The sequence below is a fragment of the Pan paniscus genome, chromosome 1 (assembly GCF_029289425.2).
Source record: "Pan paniscus chromosome 1, NHGRI_mPanPan1-v2.0_pri, whole genome shotgun sequence".
NCBI lineage: Eukaryota > Metazoa > Chordata > Mammalia > Primates > Hominidae > Pan > Pan paniscus.
In genome coordinates this window covers 110,659,587-110,679,555 of record NC_073249.2, presented here as the reverse complement: position 1 = coordinate 110,679,555, position 19,969 = coordinate 110,659,587, and the positions used below count along the sequence as shown (strand labels likewise).

At 36.9% G+C, this 19,969-nt stretch overlaps 1 protein-coding gene across 2 annotated transcripts in view; it reads left to right on the top strand.

The window, feature by feature from the left end:
* The window catches only part of SPAG17 (sperm associated antigen 17), a 231,618-nt gene that overhangs the window by 150,678 nt on the left and 60,971 nt on the right, over positions 1-19,969 (top strand). For both annotated transcript variants that reach the window (XM_057302678.2, XM_034929773.3), the window contains exons 25-29: positions 2,712-2,887; positions 6,147-6,267; positions 9,135-9,313; positions 11,088-11,244; positions 18,363-18,580. In XM_057302678.2, coding sequence (XP_057158661.2) covers positions 2,712-2,887; positions 6,147-6,267; positions 9,135-9,313; positions 11,088-11,244; positions 18,363-18,580 — 851 coding nt within the window. The remainder of the gene's footprint in view (positions 1-2,711; positions 2,888-6,146; positions 6,268-9,134; positions 9,314-11,087; positions 11,245-18,362; positions 18,581-19,969) is intronic.

Sequence of the window (19,969 nt, the reverse complement as noted above, 5' to 3'; positions counted from 1 at the left end):
CATCCTGCAAGCCACAGCATAGAGGTGTTACTTGCTCTGAGAAATGCTTCCCAGAGCAAGTGGCAGTAGCATGAGAACTGGGTGTTTGGAGGTGAGTGAGAATTGCCTATGCAAAAAATTGAAGGAAGGGAATTCTAGATACCAGGAATAGCGCGTGTAAAAGTCCAGTAGTGTAAAAGCATAGAAAGGCTTTTCCATTTATGGGAAGGTGAAATGTTCAGTATAGCCACAGTAGACTGTACAAAGACATTTTGCAGTAGATACCCTTCTTCTGGATTCCTAAGGCACTCAGTATTTCCCGTATCACAGACTGAACACACAGCATTGTACCTGAGGGGTTCTAATCTGAACTACCCACTAAGTTGTACGCTCCTTATCTGTCTCATCCATCATTGGCTATCCATTTCACGGTACATAGTAGTAGGTACACAATAAATATTTACTGAATATTAGTAAATGGATGGGGATGAGGAGGGGAATTTCCAGATGCCTGAAACTGAGCGCCCTTTACTTGTTTATATACTGTACTTTCTATGGGTCAAGCAACTTGCTGGCACTGAGCCACTAAGATGAATTAAATCATGGTACATCTACACAAAGAACTCACTGTCTAATGAACAAGGAAAACATAAATAGAGCAATAATAACTGTCTTAGTGCTGGAAATTATACATAAACAGAGTACTGGGGACAGTCAACACATACTTGAGAGAAATTGTAGCATTTCAGATGGGACTTTAGAGCTGAGTGGAACTATCCAGGCACAGAAACAAGGAAAGGGAATTCTAGAACTTAAGAACCATGTTAATAAACACACAATTGTGTCAAAACATGGCATCTTCACAGAAAGGTGAAAAGTTCAGTGTGGCTGCAGTGGAGGTAGGTGAAGACCAGATTGTGAAGAATGTTACATGCCCTACATAGGCAGTGAGTGGCAGAGGACTTTAAGTAAGGGAGGTGACATGATCATATTTTACTTTAGGAGCATAATTTTAGTGGTAGTTTGGAGAGTACACTGAAGTGGTGGTATTGGAAGTGCTATGGTATCAGTTAGCAAACCGCTGCAGAAGACCCAGCAAGCAATTATGGGACCCTGAAATAAGACAATGGGAATAGGTAGAAGAGGCATAATTTGGGAGGAAGATCTTAGGCCTTGATGGCTGGTTGGATGTGTAGGATGAGTCAAAAAAAATAAATGCAAATCATCTCAGTGTCTAACTTGGGGAACAGACTGCATAATTGCTCATGGCATTAACTGAAATTGAGAATGTAGGAGGCTTAATCTGCTTGGGAGAAGAGAGACTTAATTGAGTTTGAAATGTCTGTAGCACCACAACCAGGAGATGCCTTAAAAAAGTGAGAAATATAGGTATGGAACTGAGAAGGAAGGTCATGCCTTGAGATGTTAATTTTGGAGTCATTAGGATGTAGATGACAATTGGAGCCCCAGTGGTGAATGAGATCATCCAGATCTAATATATGTAAGAGAGTTGCTCAGCCCTGGCTGTGCATCACAGTCACATGTAGGGTTTCACAAATATAAATGCCTGGGCCTCATCTTCAATGAGTCTGATTCAGTAGGTCAAGGTGTGGCCCGAGCATGTTGTTTTTCCAATTTCATGAGTAATTATTAGAGGCAAGCAGGATTGAGAACATAATAAACCCTGCAACCTAAAAACATTTAGGGGATTGGCCGAGAATGGTGGTTCATGTCTGTAATCCCAGCACTTTGGAGGCCGAGGCGGGCGGATCACTTGAGGTCAGGAGTTCGAGACCAGCTTGGTCAACATGGTGAAACCCCGTGTCTATTAAAAATACAAAAAAATTAGCCAGGCGTGGTGGCAGGTGCTTGTAATCCCAGCTGCTCGGGAGGCCGAGGCACAAGAATCGCTTGAACCCGGGAGGAGGTTGCAGTGAGCCGAGGTTGCACCACTGCACTCCAGCCTGGGTGACGGAGTGACACTCTGTCTCAAAATAATAATAATAATAAATAAAAATAAATAAAAACATTTAGGGGACTGACAAAAAAGTAGAGGAGATTGAGAAAAAAAATTGACTAGAGGTAAGAGATTCAGAGAATGTTTTTCTGGAACCCAGAGGAAAATAAAATTCATGACACACAGGATACTTTAGAGCTCCCCACATAATTACTCCTAGCATGAGCTCTCCTTTTAGAATTCTGGTAATCCTTTAAAACCCAGCAAGTGTATCACACACAAGTTTCTCTTCTGGATTTTCTTGTTTGTACCATTTATTTTATTTATATTTAGTAGTCTTTATGTTTGGTTATTTACACAGATCTTATTTAGACTATTTTGATGCTATAAGGACTTTTGCACATTTTTTCATTATTTTCTGCTGCTCTAAACATTTTATACATAAGAAGAGCCTCTCAAATATTTCTCAAATAAATTAAGATATAGTTAATGCCCTATCATTAAGGAGTTTACAATGTAGATGGGAAGGCAAGAACATGAGAAATAGTGATTCAGTGAGGCATATCCAAGTAATAAATACCTCAAATTTTCTAACAACAATCCTGATTTGTAAACCAACTTCATTACTCCTGAAATCTATCCAACTGATAAATCATATTTAGCAAGGTAAAAATTGTTGTCAACTTGTGTAAATTTTTGAGTTGTAAATGTTATTTCACAAGGATATCAAATATGAATGTTGAATCAACTTCATTTTTACTTTTTCTGCTTATAGAAGATAAGGATCCTGATTTAGAAACAATATTGAATATCCCTTCAGCACTCACTCCAACACTGGTTCCTGTTATAGTGACCGTTCCTCAAAGCAAAGCTAAAGGGAAAATAAAAGGCAAAGAAAAACCCAAAGAATCCCTTAAAGAAGAAGAACACCCAAAAGAAGAAGAGAAAAAGGTAAATGAACCTTGCCATAGATTCCCAAACTCTGTTTCTGCTTCAGTGTTAACTTTTTTAAAACCATGACTTATGTCAATAGTGTTATTATAGTGCATACGTTTTATTGTGCAGATACATTAACGTCCCTTGTAGTCTCAACTTTGAATAGACAAGAAGGATTTGTACCCAAAAGTTGGGTTACCACTCCAGGAGACATATTGTCATACATAAGTTATCTCAGGTCATTCATTCTAAGTTTGGAAAAACTTAGTTCAACCTTTTTTCCACTCTATTTCTTGGGTTTTCTTTGCTTTTGGTTGGTCAAGTTTCTGCCATTCCTTATTTTTAATACTTTGTTTAGCTCCACTGTGATAAATAACAACTGGAAGAAAAATATATTTAACAAAACAATGGAAACAGTTTCATTTGGTAAAGTTGGTCTTAGATATTGATGTGCTAAGAATCTATCAAGACTAACAGCCCACCTCTGATTAAAGAGTAGTCCACCTATTACCCCTAGCCCTTCATCATAGTAAACACACACACACACACTTTGACTCTAAACAAAGATCTAATAAAACAAAGATCAAAAGATGGTTCTGCTTTTCCACTGTTGGTGGGAGTGTACATTAGTTCAACCATTGTGGAAAACAGTGTTGCAATTCCTCAAGGACCTAGAACCAGAAATACCATTTGACCCAGCAATCTCATTACTGAGTATATACCCAAAGGATTATAAATCATTCTACTATAAAGACACATGCACATGTATGTTTATTGTAGCACTATTTACAATAACAAAGACTTGGAACCAACTCAAATGCCCATCAATGATAGACTGAATAAAGAAAATGTGGTACACATACACCATGGAATACTATGCAGCCATAGAAAAGAATGAGTTCATGTCCTTTGCAGGGACATGGGTGAAGCTGGAAACCATCATTCTCAGCAAACTAACACAGGAACAGAAAACCAAACACCACATGTTCTCACTCATAAGTGGGAGTTGAACAATGAGAACACATGGACGCAGGGAGGGGAACATCACACACTGGGGCCTGTCAGGGGGTCAAGGGCAAGGAGCGGGAGAGCATTAGGACAAATACCTAATGCATGCAGGGCTTAAAACATAGATGTCGGGTTGATAGGTGCAGCAAACCACCATGCCACCATGGTACATATATACCTATGTAACAAACCTGCACATTCTGCACATGTATCCCAGAACTTAAAGTAAAATAAATATTTTTGGAAAAAAAAAAGAAGGTTCTAAAAGACCGGCAACAAGGAAGCTACTGGTTAAGTCTTGACTATTGGTACTTACTACTAAAAAAGTACAGTGTACAAATAATCAACTACTGGAAGATAAAATGTTTAAAAATACCCAAGAACCTGGGTTTCAGACTCTGGCCTTGTAAAAGTTACAAGGTTTAAATATGTCAGTGCCTCTGTACCACATTTACATAGTTATACTAGAGAAAATTTCTCATGCCAGGCCCCTTGACTCTTGTTAAGTTAAAATGTTCAAGTGTTAAAACAGAATAACTCCAGGTAATTCATTTAAAATTAATTTGGCCAAAAGCATCTTGCTAGCAAACCAATTTGTTCACTTAATATTTTTAAAATAAATGATAATGGAAGGGTGAGGATGATACTAGTTTTATGTGTGATGACAGATTTGACGTGGCAGGTTTGCATCTTTGAGCAGTTTTGTTCATTTTACAGAATTTCATAAGCATTTTTCTCTTATTTTTGCTTTGTGTTTTAAATTTATTTTTAGCTAATTATTTATGTATTTTTCCTCTGTTAGTGACAAATAAAAGGCAGAACAACTTAAATGTTCAACAATAGACGACTAGTTAGAAAAAAACAAATATCCACCAATTGGGTACCGGTGGAGTGATTTTGGTGGCTAACAAAAGAGAACCAATTGGAAAAATTGAAATGATTATCATTAGGGAGTGTTTGAATGTTAACAAGTAAATTTCCTTCTTAAGTACATATAACCAAACAAGGGATTTAGGCACAGCTGACATAAAATTAATTAGGATTTTAAAGTAAACACACCCAAACCCTCATTAATTTATAAATAACTTTATAATTGTCTTTTATTTTTATTACTTTCATTTGCTACAAAAGCAGTATGTGCTCATTATAGAAAACAAAGGACAGATATCCTAATAGCATAATATCTCTAGCATCCAAATTGTAAGAATACACCAAAAAATATGTTGGAGATGTTGGTCTCTCACACACTTTTTCTGTATTAGTTTGGACTGCTATTAAAAAAATACCTTAGACTAGGTGATTTATAAACAATCAAAATTTATTGCTCACAGTTCAAGAGGCTGTGAAGTCCAATATCAAGATATTAGCAGATTTTATGTCTGGTGAGAGCCTGTTTCTCTTATTTTATTTTACTTTATTTTATTTAAGATGGACTTCTTGCTCTGTCACTCAGGCTGGAGTATGGTAGTGTGGGCTCAAACTCCTGGGCTCAAGCAGTCATTCCACCTTAGCATCCCAAGTAGCTGGGACCGCAGGCATGCACCATCATGCCTGGCCAATTCTTTTAATTTTTAAAGAGACTGGGTCTGACTGTGTTACCCTGGCTGGTTTCTAACTCCTTGCCTCAGGTGATCCACCCAACTCACTCTTTCAAGTAGCTGAAATTGCAACCACAAACCACCATGGCCAGCTATTCCTCTTAGAGATGATGCCTTCAATGTGTCCTCACATGGCAGAAGAGGAAGAGGCAAAGGTGTTCCCATCAACCTCTTCTTTAAAAGCACTAATCCCATTCATGAGGGTGGAGCCCTCATGACTTAATCACTTTCTAAACTGCCCCACCTTTTAATACTGTCACATTGGTTATTAGGTTCCAACATACGAGTTTGGATGGGGGACACCAACATTCAGATGCCAGCACTGCCCTTATGCCTACATATCCAAACAGAGGCATCTTTCAAGGCCCACTTCAAGCCCCAATTATTCCACAAATCCTTTCCCAATTGTTCTTATTAACTTTCACTATATCTCTATTTTCTGAGAAAAGATGTGCCAACTGTTGTTACTGCCATTTGTCTCACCTATGTGCCAGTCTGCAAGTAGAATATAAATTGCAAAACCACAGAGACTCCTGCGTCCTTGCAGGGGCCACCTAGCTCTGTGCAAGTCATGTCCTGAGCACTCAGCACATCCTTGCTTAGTCAAAATAAATAATAGCTCATTAAGAAAATGACAGCCCACTATTCACACGCTGAATTATTTACAGGAAGAAGAAGTAGAACCAGAACCTGTTTCACAAGAGACTTTTGATGTTCCCACCTTCCAGAGCCTAAATGTGTCTTGCCCCAGTGGGCTCCTGTTGACTTTCATTGGACAAGAATCTACAGGTAAGTGCTATACGGGGTAGGGTGGGGAAGCAGGGAGCAAAATGTCACGTAGAAAACAGGAAATTGTGTATTTTCTTGCCAGTTAAACATACATCTTGTTGATAATGAACAATAGACTGTTTTCACATTTGTAGCATTTACTGTGTATGGCCAGGCACTGTCTAAGTACTCAGTATACATGTCAAAAATACAAATACTATGATCTAAATACTAACTACTCCATTTTACAAAATAAGGAAATCGAGGCTTCAGGAGGTTCAGTTACTTGCCCAAGGTCACTCAACTCCCAAGTGGCAGAGCTGAAATGCCATTCTCAGCCCAGTGATGACAAAGCCAGTGCTCTTAAAAACTTGTGTGTATCCCTATGTTCTTGCCTCTACAGAGGATCATGGGTGCAGCATGTTGCTGGTCTGACCAAAACAAATGACACTGGACACAAAGTACATAGAGATAGATGTAGATTAAATAGGTTAAGAAAACCAAGGCTTCATTTTCATGTATCCATATATAATTTTATAGTGTTGGTTCTGTACATGGCTCCTAACTTCTTCAGCTAAATAAATAAGTACAAGTAAGATTTCTTTAATTAACCTGATGAGGCGTCTGCATTTGTTACTGAATTTGAATATATTTAAATAGAAACTCACTGTTGCAGTAGAAGTAGAAGATGCAACAAAGCAGGCACTGAACTGGGAGTTGAGTTCTAAAGCTGACCCTGACACCAACGAATGATGTGTCCCTTTTAAGTTACTGAGGGTCTCAGGGCCATGTTTTCTCATCTGATAAATATTACATAACATCAGCAATTCTTTACAGTTTCACAACTTAATATCCTCTTTTATATAATTCCCTTATGTATACCACATTTGAAAAGTGTATCTGTCAAAGAAAAACGCTATGCTTATTTAAAAATAATTTAAATGTTTTATTTACTTCCCAGCTCCCTCCCCCGCAAAAAAAGCAGAAACTAAATATTGAAGTTAAATTTTGCTTCTCCTTAGGTATTCTGAATTATTAAAAATAGCCCATGGACCCTGTTCCCTTCCCAAGGATCCCTAGTGGTCCAGGTTTTCCCACTGTGCTGCATGTCTTCACTGAGTGTCTTCCACTCAGACAGTCTTCACTGAGTGTCTTCCAGTCGAAGAGCTATGAGTGTACTCAAAGAGATGTTGCTTTCAAATTCAAGGATATATTTCTTTGATTGTTTGATCCTGTTATCAAACCCCAGCTTAATACCCCTTTCACCTGTCTTTTCTATTAGTTTCATTATCTATCCTATTATTTTCCTCCTTATGTTAGGGTAGACAATGTAGTTAATAATAGCTCATCTGTTTAAAATCTTCCATATACTATGAAAATCCTAATTCAAGTCTGAACATAACAACATAAATACCAAAGTAGCAATATCTTCATCGGGTCAGTCTTGGACTTTAGGGAAAGACAGTTATCGTAGCATAAGAGGAAAGAGCCTAGACTTGAATCCTTTCCTGAGTGACTTTTTATTTTTGGTTGTTAGTGGTGGTTGCTTTTGTAATATAAGAAAATGATTCAAATCTTCCTTCTCTTACTTACTGGCTGTGTGTCCTTAGTGCTGGATGGTCACTAAGTGTCTTCCAAAGTTATAACTTGCTAAGTTAATAACCTCTCCAAGCCTCTATTTCTTCATCTGAAAACTCTGGAAAATTAAAGTGCCTATTTTAAAGGATTGTGAAGGCAGACTCAATAAAAGATACATATATAAAGCATTTAACATATAGAAATATCTCAATAAATGTTTATTGGTTTATCATTATTAGTAGTACTTCTGTGATTTAAGGGGTGCCATGATTTTCCCACTAGCCTGATATATAGTTCTTAAAATGCTATCATTATGTGTTAATTCCTTTGTGTTAAGGCTTTTTGGCCCCAATAAACCACATTATAAATTAAGAGGAATTTATTCAGTTAGCAAAGCCTGCTTAGGTACAGTATGCCAGAATTTCTCCATAATAGTGCTTGCTTTTGAAGGAGCTTATTAGGTGCTTTTCTCCTTGATTGCCAGCTAACAGCAAAATGCTAGATAAATCTGGATTTGGTTAGAGATGAGGGGATTATTTTAACGTTAACTTTGAAAGATGACAGATGACTTAGGAAAGGCAAGCCTGAGGGGGTGACTTCCCCTGGGGCTATGGGCAACCAGGAAACACCAGGGCAGCGTGTGTATCCAGGGTGGAAAGTTTAGTCAAAGGTGAGAGATAAGCACCAGTGGGCAGGAAGAGGAAACACCTAATTCAGCAAAACTCGGCTTCCTTCATAATTTTGCCTCAATTTGTCCTAGATTTTATTAGAGAGAGTGGCTTACACATGGAGAAGGTACCTACTAGGTGTTGTAGATGACCTAATTTACTACCTTTGAATGTAACAAGGTCATCAAAGAACCAGTATTCTAGACCATCTGTCATAACATGGAAACTGCCCTATTATTCACATGCAGACAAAAGAAAATAATTAAGCACCAGGCATGGTGTCTCATACCTGTAATCACAGCACTTTGGAAGGCTGAGGTGGGAGGATCGCTTGAGGCCAGGAGTTTGAGACCCACCTAGCCAACATAATGAGACCCTGTGTCTACAAAAAATAGAAAAACTTAACAGGGTGTTGTGGTGCAAGCCTGTAGTCCCAGCTGCTCAGAAGGCTTGAATCCAGGAGTTTGAGGCTGCAGTGAGCTATGATTGCACCATTGCACTCCAGCCTGGATGACAAAGCGAGACCTTGTCTCTATTTTTAAAACAAAGAAAAGAAAAGAAAAAGAAAATAATTAAGCAAGATGATAAAATCCAGCCCTGCAGCATTGTCCAGTTCACAAGAAGGCTTTATTCTTTTTTTAGGTCAATATGTTATAGATGACGAACCCACCTGGGACATCATGGTCCGTCAGAGCTACCCCCAGAGGGTGAAGCACTATGAGTTCTATAAAACGGTGATGCCACCCGCAGAGCAGGAGGCTTCAAGGGTTATCACCAGTCAAGGCACTGTTGTCAAATATATGTTGGATGGATCCACACAGGTAAAAGAATGTGTTAGAGAAATTATTCTTCCCTGTTCCAAAGTAAAAGACAACTTATGGGTAAGGAACTGTTCTATAACAGGGAAAAGGAACAACTCACTAGAAAAAGGAATGACACCTTCAAATGACAAATGATAAATAAAATAGTTAGAATTAAAAAACACTATATGCAGAGCAGGATACAAATAAACTTGTCATTTCTCTGCATGATGTAAGATTGCAAACTGGACAGTTTTTTCCTTTTCTCCCTCTCAAGCTATCTTAAACTAATTTTAAAAATTTAAATAGTGAATTCATAATGGTACTGGAGGACAACAAGGCATGTCATCAATAATAGATCAGAAGATTTTGATAATTTCTTTTAAAATGCAGATCAGATGAGATCAAACTGATGGAGAAATATGCACAAAGTTAAAACATACACAAGAGGAAAACATGCAGCAAAATTAAACATCGAAATGGGAATTCTAACACAAACATTTTGCACATGGATCTCTGAGCTCAGAAAATGAGGGTAGTTCCCCAGGTAACTCACTGTCACCCGGAGGATGGGAACGAGAAACCTTAAAAATCAGAAGCCGTATGCCCTGCTCTTTCCTTCCCCAGTGATCACAAAACAGGAGCTCCTGTGAGTAGACACTACACCACCAAGAAGTAAAAGGGATTCTCAATGAGAAAGATGACCATGCACTCAAGAATCATAAATCTTGGAAAGAAAGCAATCCCATAAAAGTAAAGTACATAATTCAATATCTAAAAGAAATAGCACCTGAAATTAAATACTTTAAAAAATTAAAAGTTGGTAAAAGTGATATAGGCAGACCTGAGAGGTTAACAGTTCATAAAATAACAACTTTTTAAAAAGTAGCTAAGGAAAAATATCAAGAGTTCTTAGAAATTAGAAATAATTGTGAATGATCAAAAATGGGAGGGGGTAGATTTTGAGGGTGAGAAAAGCTGAGAGATATGGAAAAAGGGTCCATATAATATAATTTCCAGAAGAAAAAAGTAGTAAGAATGAAGGGAGAAAAGAATCAAAGACATAACATAAGAAGTTTGCACAGAGCTTAAAAAAAATACTTCAGATTAAACAGGGCAACCGAATGATAATAAGAACTGATATTAATTATCTTTAAAGGATTACCTAAATATGCCATCATGCAATTTTAGGACTGCACAGATAGACAATCCCAAAAGTTTCCTGAAGGAAACAAGTTACCTATACAAGAATAAAAACCAGATAGACATTTGACTTCTCATCAGCAACAGTGACGTTGGTCCTTGTCATGTTCGTTGGGAGTGTCTAGGTACCAATAGCAGGTAGACATATCTGTGGTACGTAGAGACACTGTACAAACTAGATAGATATTAATAGAAACTACAAATTTAAATATGTGATAAAATTTTAAATACAGTTGTTAGAAAAATTGAAATAGAGTATATAATTTCCCAATCGCAAAGGAGAAAGGTGACGAATGGAAAAAATAAAACTCAAATCAATCCAAGAAAAGATGGAAATAAAAAGAAAAGAAACAAAATAAAAGGTAAATAGAAAATAGAAAATAATATTATTATGGTGGTAACTAGGCTATTGTCTCTGAACTCCAAATCTACCTTTCTATAATCTACTTTGTGCTGCTGGGTCTGGAGGTCTGCAAACAGCATTTCTTCTGTGGATCATTTTGAACCTATTTCCATTTGACACACAGCGTTTATTGTTAAACAACCTCTCTCTTGCTTCTGAGAATGCTGAAAACTTTTGTTCTTTCTTCAGATTCTCTTTGCAGATGGTGCTGTGAGCAGGAGTCCCAATTCAGGTCTTATTTGTCCTTCTGAAATGCCAGCAACCCCTCACAGTGGAGATTTGATGGACTCTATTTCTCAGCAGAAATCAGAAACGATACCATCTGAGATTACCAACACAAAGAAAGGTAACAATTGAAGCCTCTCAGTTTATAATGGATTTAGTAAAGCCTTCAAGGGCTTAATAAGTGTTCAATATGATTATTATTATTATACTTGCAACCTTTTCTACAAATATATTTATATATTCTTATACATACATACATATAAATGAATTCTTGCTATCACAGAATTACGTACTGTTTCATGAACTGTTTTTCTCTTAGTAATAAATAATTAACAGTTTCATATGTTGTTATACATTCTTGCACATCAGGTATAATGCCTAAGCTGCTGTTTTAGGGTTGACTGGGCAGATTGATAATGTCAAGATTATGAATAGGCATCTCTGTGATTCTCTTGAACTTTTCCTCATAATTGCAAGAAGGTATATCAACTCTAGGCATGAGGTCCTCATTCAGCAACTTCCAAGAAAAGAGGGCAAATAAATGCAAGAGCTTTCTTCAAGTGTCTCTGTTCATCAGGAAGCAAAAGGAGTTCCAGAACTCCACCTGTCACCCCAGCAGACCTGTCTTTATGTCATTGACTAGACCTGGCTGGGGACCAAGATTAGAAAAACAAGTATCTGACATTTTTGGCCTCTATCTCAGGAGACAGCACTACTAGCAGGGAAAAAAGAAGGTGAACAATACTTGGATAAGCAATGAACAGTGTCTGCCATAATCTAAATTGCAAGACTGCTGTCGTGAGAAGTGTTTTCAATGTATACCCCTACCACTACCACATGAAAATGTCTACTTCCTCATACCCTCACCAATGCCAGATATTATCATTCTTTTAATCTTATTCAACATGATAATCAATGCATCTTATTATGTTGATTTGCATTTCTTTAATTGCTGGTGAGGTTAAACATCTAAAGATGTTTCCTGTTTGTTTGTTTTTTTTCATTTTGTGAATTTCCTATTCATGTCTTTTCTTGGTTTACCATTGTGATGGTCATCATTTTCATATTAATTTGTAAGATATATTTTTATATAGGAGGTGTATATTTGTGTAACAGGAAAAAAATCTGATATTTCAAATATTAAATCAGCTAATCCTCTGTGAGGCATATATTTTAATAATCCCCAATTTACAAATGAGAAAATTGAGGGAGAGAAGTTAAGTAATTTCCTTGAGGTCTCTTAGCTAGCAAGTGGTAGAGCTGAGATTTGAGTCTGGGTCCCTAACCCCTAAATTACGCTGCCTCTCCTGCCTTACAAACTTTTCTCAATTTCTCATATGCCTTTAATGATCTAGATTTAAATCTAGAAACCTAGATTTAATCCTTTTTTGTCAGTTTCACACATCTCACCACAGTACCCAGAAATATTGTGTGGAAGCAACTAGATTACTTTTTAATTACTCAATATTTAGTAAAACAGATTTTCCTTCAGTAGTAGCAGAAGGTTTCTGGTTAGAGAAGTATCCAGATAGCTTTCCAAACTTCTCGGCTCAAGGGTTCCCTCTTTTGTTGATACAGAGGACTTGATATAAGACTAGTCTGTGTAGCCATTTTTCTAAGAGCCTACCCTGGTTCTGGAGGACTTCTGCTTCTAGCACAGTGTCCCCCAGATTTCTTCACAGCCCTTCCATCCAAGATGATGCACTCACTTTTTAAATTAATAGACTATTTTTAGAGCAGTTTTAGGTGTACAGAAAAATTGAGTGGAAAGTGCACAGAGTTCCTGTTTACTCTGCTCACAGTTTCCCCAATTATTAACATCTTGCTTTAGTGTTGTATATTTGTTACAACTGATGAACCAATCTTACATTATTATTAACTAAAGCCCATAGTTTACATTAGGGTTCACTCTTGGTGTTGTACATTCTATGTCTCATGTATCATACAGAATAATTTTGCCACCCTAAAAATCCCTCTTCACCTATTCACCCTTCTTATTCCACCCATCCTGAACCACACACACACTACCCCACCAAACACCTGGGAACCACTGACCTTTTTATTGTCTGTATAGTTTTACCTTTTCCAGAATGTCATATGATTAGAATCATACCTTATGTAGCCTTTCTAGACCAGGTTCTTTCACTTAGTAATATGCATTTAAGATTCCTCCCTGTCTTTTTATGGCTTGATAGCTCATTTCTTTTTATCACAGTTTAATTGATATTAATTTAATTGATATTACATCAACTAAATGAAATATTATAGATAATATTTTATCAAAAAACTTTTTAAGTTATAAAACCACAAAGCAACTGTTCCTGCTGAGATTCAGCCATTTTTCTTGAATTGTTCCTCAGATTGTTACAATTCTTTGGTTAATTTTCAAAGTTCTGAAAAAGTTTATTTTAGACTTTGTGGGCCATATGGTCACTGTCACAACTACTCAACTCTGCCATTGGAGCATAAAAACAGCCATGGGCAATATGTTATTAAATAAGCCTGTGTTCTAATAAAACTTTATATGCACTAAATATACTAAATTTGAATTTTATATAATTTTCATGTTATAAATTATTACTATTCTTTTGATTCTATTAGCTATTTAGAAATGTAAAAAGAATTACTACTTCACCGACTGTAAAAAAACAGACAGCAGGCCTTATTTGTCCATAGTCCACAATTTGCCAACCCCTATGCTATATTTTTACAGATTTTTTTAATCTACTACATCAATTTACTTAGCAAAAGGATGTTTAAATCTCCTGAAAAGATAGAATAATCTCTTTGGTGCTGCGTTCCTTATAATTAAATCATTATTTCTTAATTTGTGAAATAAATATGTCTTTTTTATAGTTCTGTCATTTTTCTTTATATATTTTAAGGATATGATGATAGATATTCATACATTTAGAATTATTGTATCTTCACTAATTTAACCTTTCATCATTATGCAATGACTTCCTTTCTTTCTTTTTTTTTTTTTTTTCTTGAGACACAGTGTCACTCTGTTGCCCAGGCTGGAGTGCCAATGGCGTGATCTCAGCTCACTGCAACCTCCACTTCCCACATTCAAGCAATTCTCGTGCCTCAGCCTCCCAAGTGGCTGGGATTACAGGCACGTGCCATCAAAGCTGGCTAATTTTTGTTTTGTTTTGTTTTGTATTTTTAGTAGAGACAGGGTTTCACCATGTTGGCCAGGCTGGTCTTGAACTCCTGACCTAAAGTGATCCGCTTGCCTTGGCCCCCCAGAGTGCTGGGAGCCACTGCGCCTGGCCTGCAAAGACTCTTTATTCTAGGATTCTTTTTACCCTAATGTCTATTTTGCTTATTTTATTATAGCTACACCAGCTACTATTTAATACCTTACCGGTATAACTTTTTCCACACTTATATTTCACCTTCTGTGGTTTATGTTTAAATGTGTCTCTTATAAGCAGCAAATAGGTGAATATTTTAATAATTCAATTTGAAAATGTTTGTCTTTAGGGGTTTCAGTCCATTTATTGTATATCAAATAATTTCTAAAAATATCTTTATGTTGTCCTCATTCTTGAAAGATAATTTCACTAGGTATATAATTCTAGCTTATAGATATTTTCTCTCAGTACATTGAAAATATCCTTTATACTCTCTTGCTTCCAATGTTGCTGTTGAAAAGTTGGCTGTCATTTAAGTTGTTGTTGCTTTGAGGATAATCTAACGGCCTTTAAAATATTCCCTGTGATTTTTTATTACAATTTCAATAAATTTGACTAGGTATGGATTTCTTTTCATTTATCAAAGTGGGAATACATTGAGCTTCCTGAATCTGTAAATTTGTGTTTTTCATTGATTCTAGAGATTTCTCAATAATTATCTCTTCAAATATTGTTTCTGATCCATTTCTTTTTTCTTCTCTGCTTCTGGAATTCCAGTTAAACATATTTAAGAGGCCTTGAACTTTTATTTATTTATTTTTTACTTCTATGCTTTGGTTCTCTGAGCTTCATTCTAAACAATTACTTTAAGTCTTTCAGTTCTCTTTTAAGCTGTGTTTTGTCTCCTGCTAAATCTGCATGTTAATTTTTTAAATTTCAGTTATTACATTTTTTAATATCTAACACTTCTTTGTTTCGTTTTATAATCTGTCTTCTTTTTAGTCATATTTTTGGCCCCTTTTTATTTCTGGAATCACATAAAGTATGCATTTTAGATTCTGTGTCTGATCATTTCAATATCTAAAGTATTATAGATCTAATTCCATTTTCTGTTGCTTCTTCTGGCTCTCACTTGAATTGCCTTGTTTCATTGTGTCTCGGTACTTTTTGACTATGAGATGATAATTTTTTCTTATTGCTTTAATTCTAAATTCTTGAGCTGGTATAAAAGTGCATTTTTTTTTTTTGAGACATGGTCTCACTCTGTCACCCAGGCTGGAGTGTGGTGGCATGATCACAGCTCACTGCAGCCTAACCTCCTGGGCCCAAGCAATCCTCCCATCTCAGCCTCTAGAGTAGCTGGGACTTGTCTTTAGATGTTTTAGTCCGTTTATTATATACCAAATATTTTCTTAAAATGTCTTTATGTTGTCTTCATTCTTGAAAGATAATTTCACTAGGTATAGAATTCTAGCTTACAGATATTTTCTCTCAGTACATTGACAATATCCTTTATATTCTTTTGCTTCCAATGTTGCTGTTGAAAAGTTGGCTTGCATCACCATGCAACAGGCATGCACCACCATGCTCAGCAATTTTTTTTTTTTTTTTTTGTAGCAGTGAAGTGTCACTATGTTGGCCAGGCTAGTCTCAAACTCTTGGGCTTAAGCAATCCTCCTGCCTTGGCCTCCCAAAATGCTAAGATTATAGGTGTGAGCCACTGTGCCTGGCCAATAGTGCATTTCTTTATAAAGGACTTTGGCTTCAGAAAGGACTTTAGCAGTTGATAGAGGAACCAACAGTCTTGGATCACTTTCAATTATTAATTTAAGGAATTTCTGGGGGTGCCACTCAAGTGGTATGAATTTTCACTTCAAACCTATATAAGGATCTACTTGTGGTTATACAACCTCTTAAGTACTTTCTTGTTTTCTCTGCTCAGCACCAAGTTTGAACACAGGCAAGCTTTCTGACAGTTCTAGAGTGGGGTGGGAAAAGACACGAATGATTTCTGTTAATAATTCACACTTAGTCTGAGAGTGTAGTCATTTGAGGGCCTCATATCAAACCTTCCATCCAGATTGTGCAGGTTCTGGCATTCATTTCTGCCTAAGTCCCACAATGCTAAGAAAACAAATACTCAGAATCACACAGTTTGACAAAAACCCACTGGACAAAATCCAACTTCAGAGCTATTTTACCTCTTTGGTTTCCTACATTTACTTAGTCCATGGCTTGTGCTGATCTTACTTACAGTTGCCAGCTCAGAGACACTTTCAAGAAGACTGATTTAAAGATGTTTTCTAGCAGTTATGGTTCTTTTCAGTGGAATTATTGGTATCTAGTCTGTGATGTTGCTGAAAATGGAACTCCAACCCTGCTTGTTTCCTTCCTCTTACCTTTGAGCTGATCCTTGGCCAGTTTGCTTTGTTGACCCATATACTTAATGGAAGAAAATAGATGATTAAGATTTCAGGATCTGCATGTGATTCTTTCTCTTATCCTTTCACCGCCATCCTCATCCTTTCATATCCAAATTTGTTCCCCAATATACGTTTGTATCAAAATTGTACCTGTTTATCTCTTCTGCCAACTTGAATTTCTAATACTTTAAAACCTTCTAACTGTTCTTCCTGCTTTTATTAGTATTGATTTTGCATCTTCCTGCCAAAAGCATGTAACTAATCTTCCAAATACCTCACTTTCTCTCTTATAACACTTTAGTTATTAAATATCACCTGTAGGAAAAATTCCAAGGTCTCTAACGTACTGCTAAAGTCCCCTCAATTGAATCAGTGCCTGCCTCTCCTGTCCCTTCACTCAACCAAAATCTGCTTGAAATGTATCATCTGGTCACACTGGTCTGCTAGTAGTTGTCTGTGTATACCATGCTATTCTTTACCCCATTGGATTTCTTATGTTCCTTAGGTTGGAATGCCCTTTCCATAGCTCACCTTTTTTGATTAGAAAAAGTAACAAGAACAGAAGGAGAGGGGAGGGAAATAGGAGAAAAAGGGAGAATGTAGAAAAAAAGATAATTCCTAAAGTACTTCCTACTATTTCTAGAGGAATTATTCTGAAAGAGATACCATTTTCACTCTCTACCAATATTCTAGAAGTATAAATATGTCCAAATCAAATTTTAGGGCAATGAAAAGGCTCAACCTGATTTATCTGCCTTTGGTTCTTCCCATTAGTTGAGTCCCTATTAGTTAGGCCGAGATGCATGCCCTGCTGCACATTTCATGGTTTGAATCTGGAGAATCTTCCAAGAGTTAACATTCCTTTACTATCATTACTTGCAATTTGTTTCAGGGTCTGAGTTTACCTCATTATTGAGATGTGATAACACTGTCAAGTCTCATCTACAGATTACTCATTATTATTCATGGAAATGGAGTATGTCTACCCTGATAGAGCAACTGAAATATTGGTCAAGGATTTCCATGAGGGTGTCTTCAGTTCTCTCCTCCTGTTCCAAATGAGTGGGAGGTAAAGGATGGAGAGGAAAATGTATCAGACAATTGTTGATGTACTAATTAAACTGCACAAACTCCTTTCCCCAGGGATATGCGTGGCTGGTGAGGTTTCCCAGATCCAGGGTTGAAGAAAGATGTTTCCTGTTATTACTGACAAAAGGGCAAAATCAGGGGAATCAAGAGTTAAAAATTAATAACTGTTATAGTCCAATATGTCAAAAGGAGGCTGAAAGTTTGACAGATAAGTGAGAGCAAAGGTAGGCTTTAAAAACCAGAATGCAAAACCCAAAATCTGGGACCCAGAGAGAAGTATGCAAGACCCAAAAGAGTACAGAAGTTGACCAGAATATTTTTTGTGCCCTAGACAGTGAGCTGTGTAAGCATGTGTATGTCTGGGGGAAAGTGGTGGGAATTTAGCCATGGTTTAAGTGCTAAAATTACGCTATTCATAACCTGATACTTTTCCCTATTGAGAAATAATATAATTGATGAATACCACTTAGAATTGTCTATGCCACAGTATCTGAGGTAGTTTGTACTGTGTCAAAACATAGTGAATGATGTATATAATTGATACTATAGTTATATTGTTGTTGTTTGATTTTACTTGAACTTCACAGGAAAAAGTCACAAAAATCAGTCATCAATGGCCCATAAGGGTGAAATCCATGACCCTCCTCCAGAGGCAGTTCAAACTGTAACTCCTGTGGAGGTTCACATAGGCACCTGGTTTACAACCACACCTGAAGGAAATCGGATTGGCACCAAAGGATTAGAAAGAATAGCAGACTTGGCCCCATTGTTATCCTTTCAGGCCACAGATCCTGTCAATGGAACGGTATGACAAACTATTGTTTATTGCAAAATTTTCTAAGTCATTAGAATTCTGAAACAACACCCAAAAGAGTGCCTAGCTGATAATATTTTTTCAATAAATGTCTGTTAAGTAGTGGATGGATGGATGGGTGGATGGATGGATGATTGGATTCATTTTCCAAAATCTAAAAACATCTTGTGGTGTATTTGCCAAATGGAGAGTATCATTAGGGACTATTTTTGTGTGTTGTGGGCACAACCACGTCAGAACAAAATGCTAATTTTTGAGGTGAGCGGCAGTTCATGAGTTCTCTATGCCACTTTTAAGATATATGTGATTAATGATGTTGTGTGTTTCCTTATGCTGAATGTATGTGTGTAAAATGTCTTATCTTCTGGAAGTGAGAGGCTTCTGGAAGTGAATGTCTCATTACTACTTATTTGTGCCCACTTGCAGTTGGTGAAAGGAGTTTGTTCATGATCCTTTGATTTGGAAAAACTTATGGTATAGTGAAAGACATAAGACACACATTAAATAACTCAAGAATCCAAAACTGTAGAGAAACTTTACAAAAACTTTATTTGTAGCATAAGAATACATGACAAATTAGTGGTACAGAACATAATGGTTCTGTTTATTATATGAAAGCAAAACTCCTGGAATGAACAATAGCACTTTCTGTGTACCAGGATTTTTTTTTTTTTTTTTTTTTGACACAGAGTTTTGCTCTTGTCGCCCAGGCTGGAGTGCAAGCTCACTGCAACCTCCACCTCCTAGTTCAAGCAATTCTCCTGCCTCAGCCTCCCGTGTAGCTGGGATTACAGGCACCTGCCACCACGCCTGGCTAATTTTTGTATTTTTAGTAGAGACAGGGTTTTGCCATGTTGGCCAAGCTAGCCTCCAACTCCTGACTTCAGGTGATCGGCCCGCCTCAGCCTCCTAAAGTGCTGGAATTACAAACATGAACCACCACGCCCAGCCCTCTATCTACCAGGATTTCTTTGGGGACTTTTATACACATTATCTCATTCAGCCCTCACACCAAATGTATATTACACAGATGAGAAATTGAGCCTTAGGAAGTTAAGTAATGTGATCAAGAGTACATGTTCAGAAAGTGCTGAAGCCAGGATTAGAGCCAGTTGTTTGTGAACAAAAACTGAGCTCTTTCCATTCCTTAGCTATTCCTCTAACATCTTATATGGAGATTTGCAGCACCCTCTGAATCTAAACAAAATGAAGAAGTTCCTAAGTGCCTTAACTCTTGTGTCTGAACTTCCTACCCTTGTTTAAAACCATGTGCTGCTGTAAAAAGCAAAATGCCAGCTTGCTGTTAAGATGGATTACATGATCTAACCAAATATTTTTTCCTCTTCAGCCTACTTCTGAAATAATTTTATAATCTCTTAC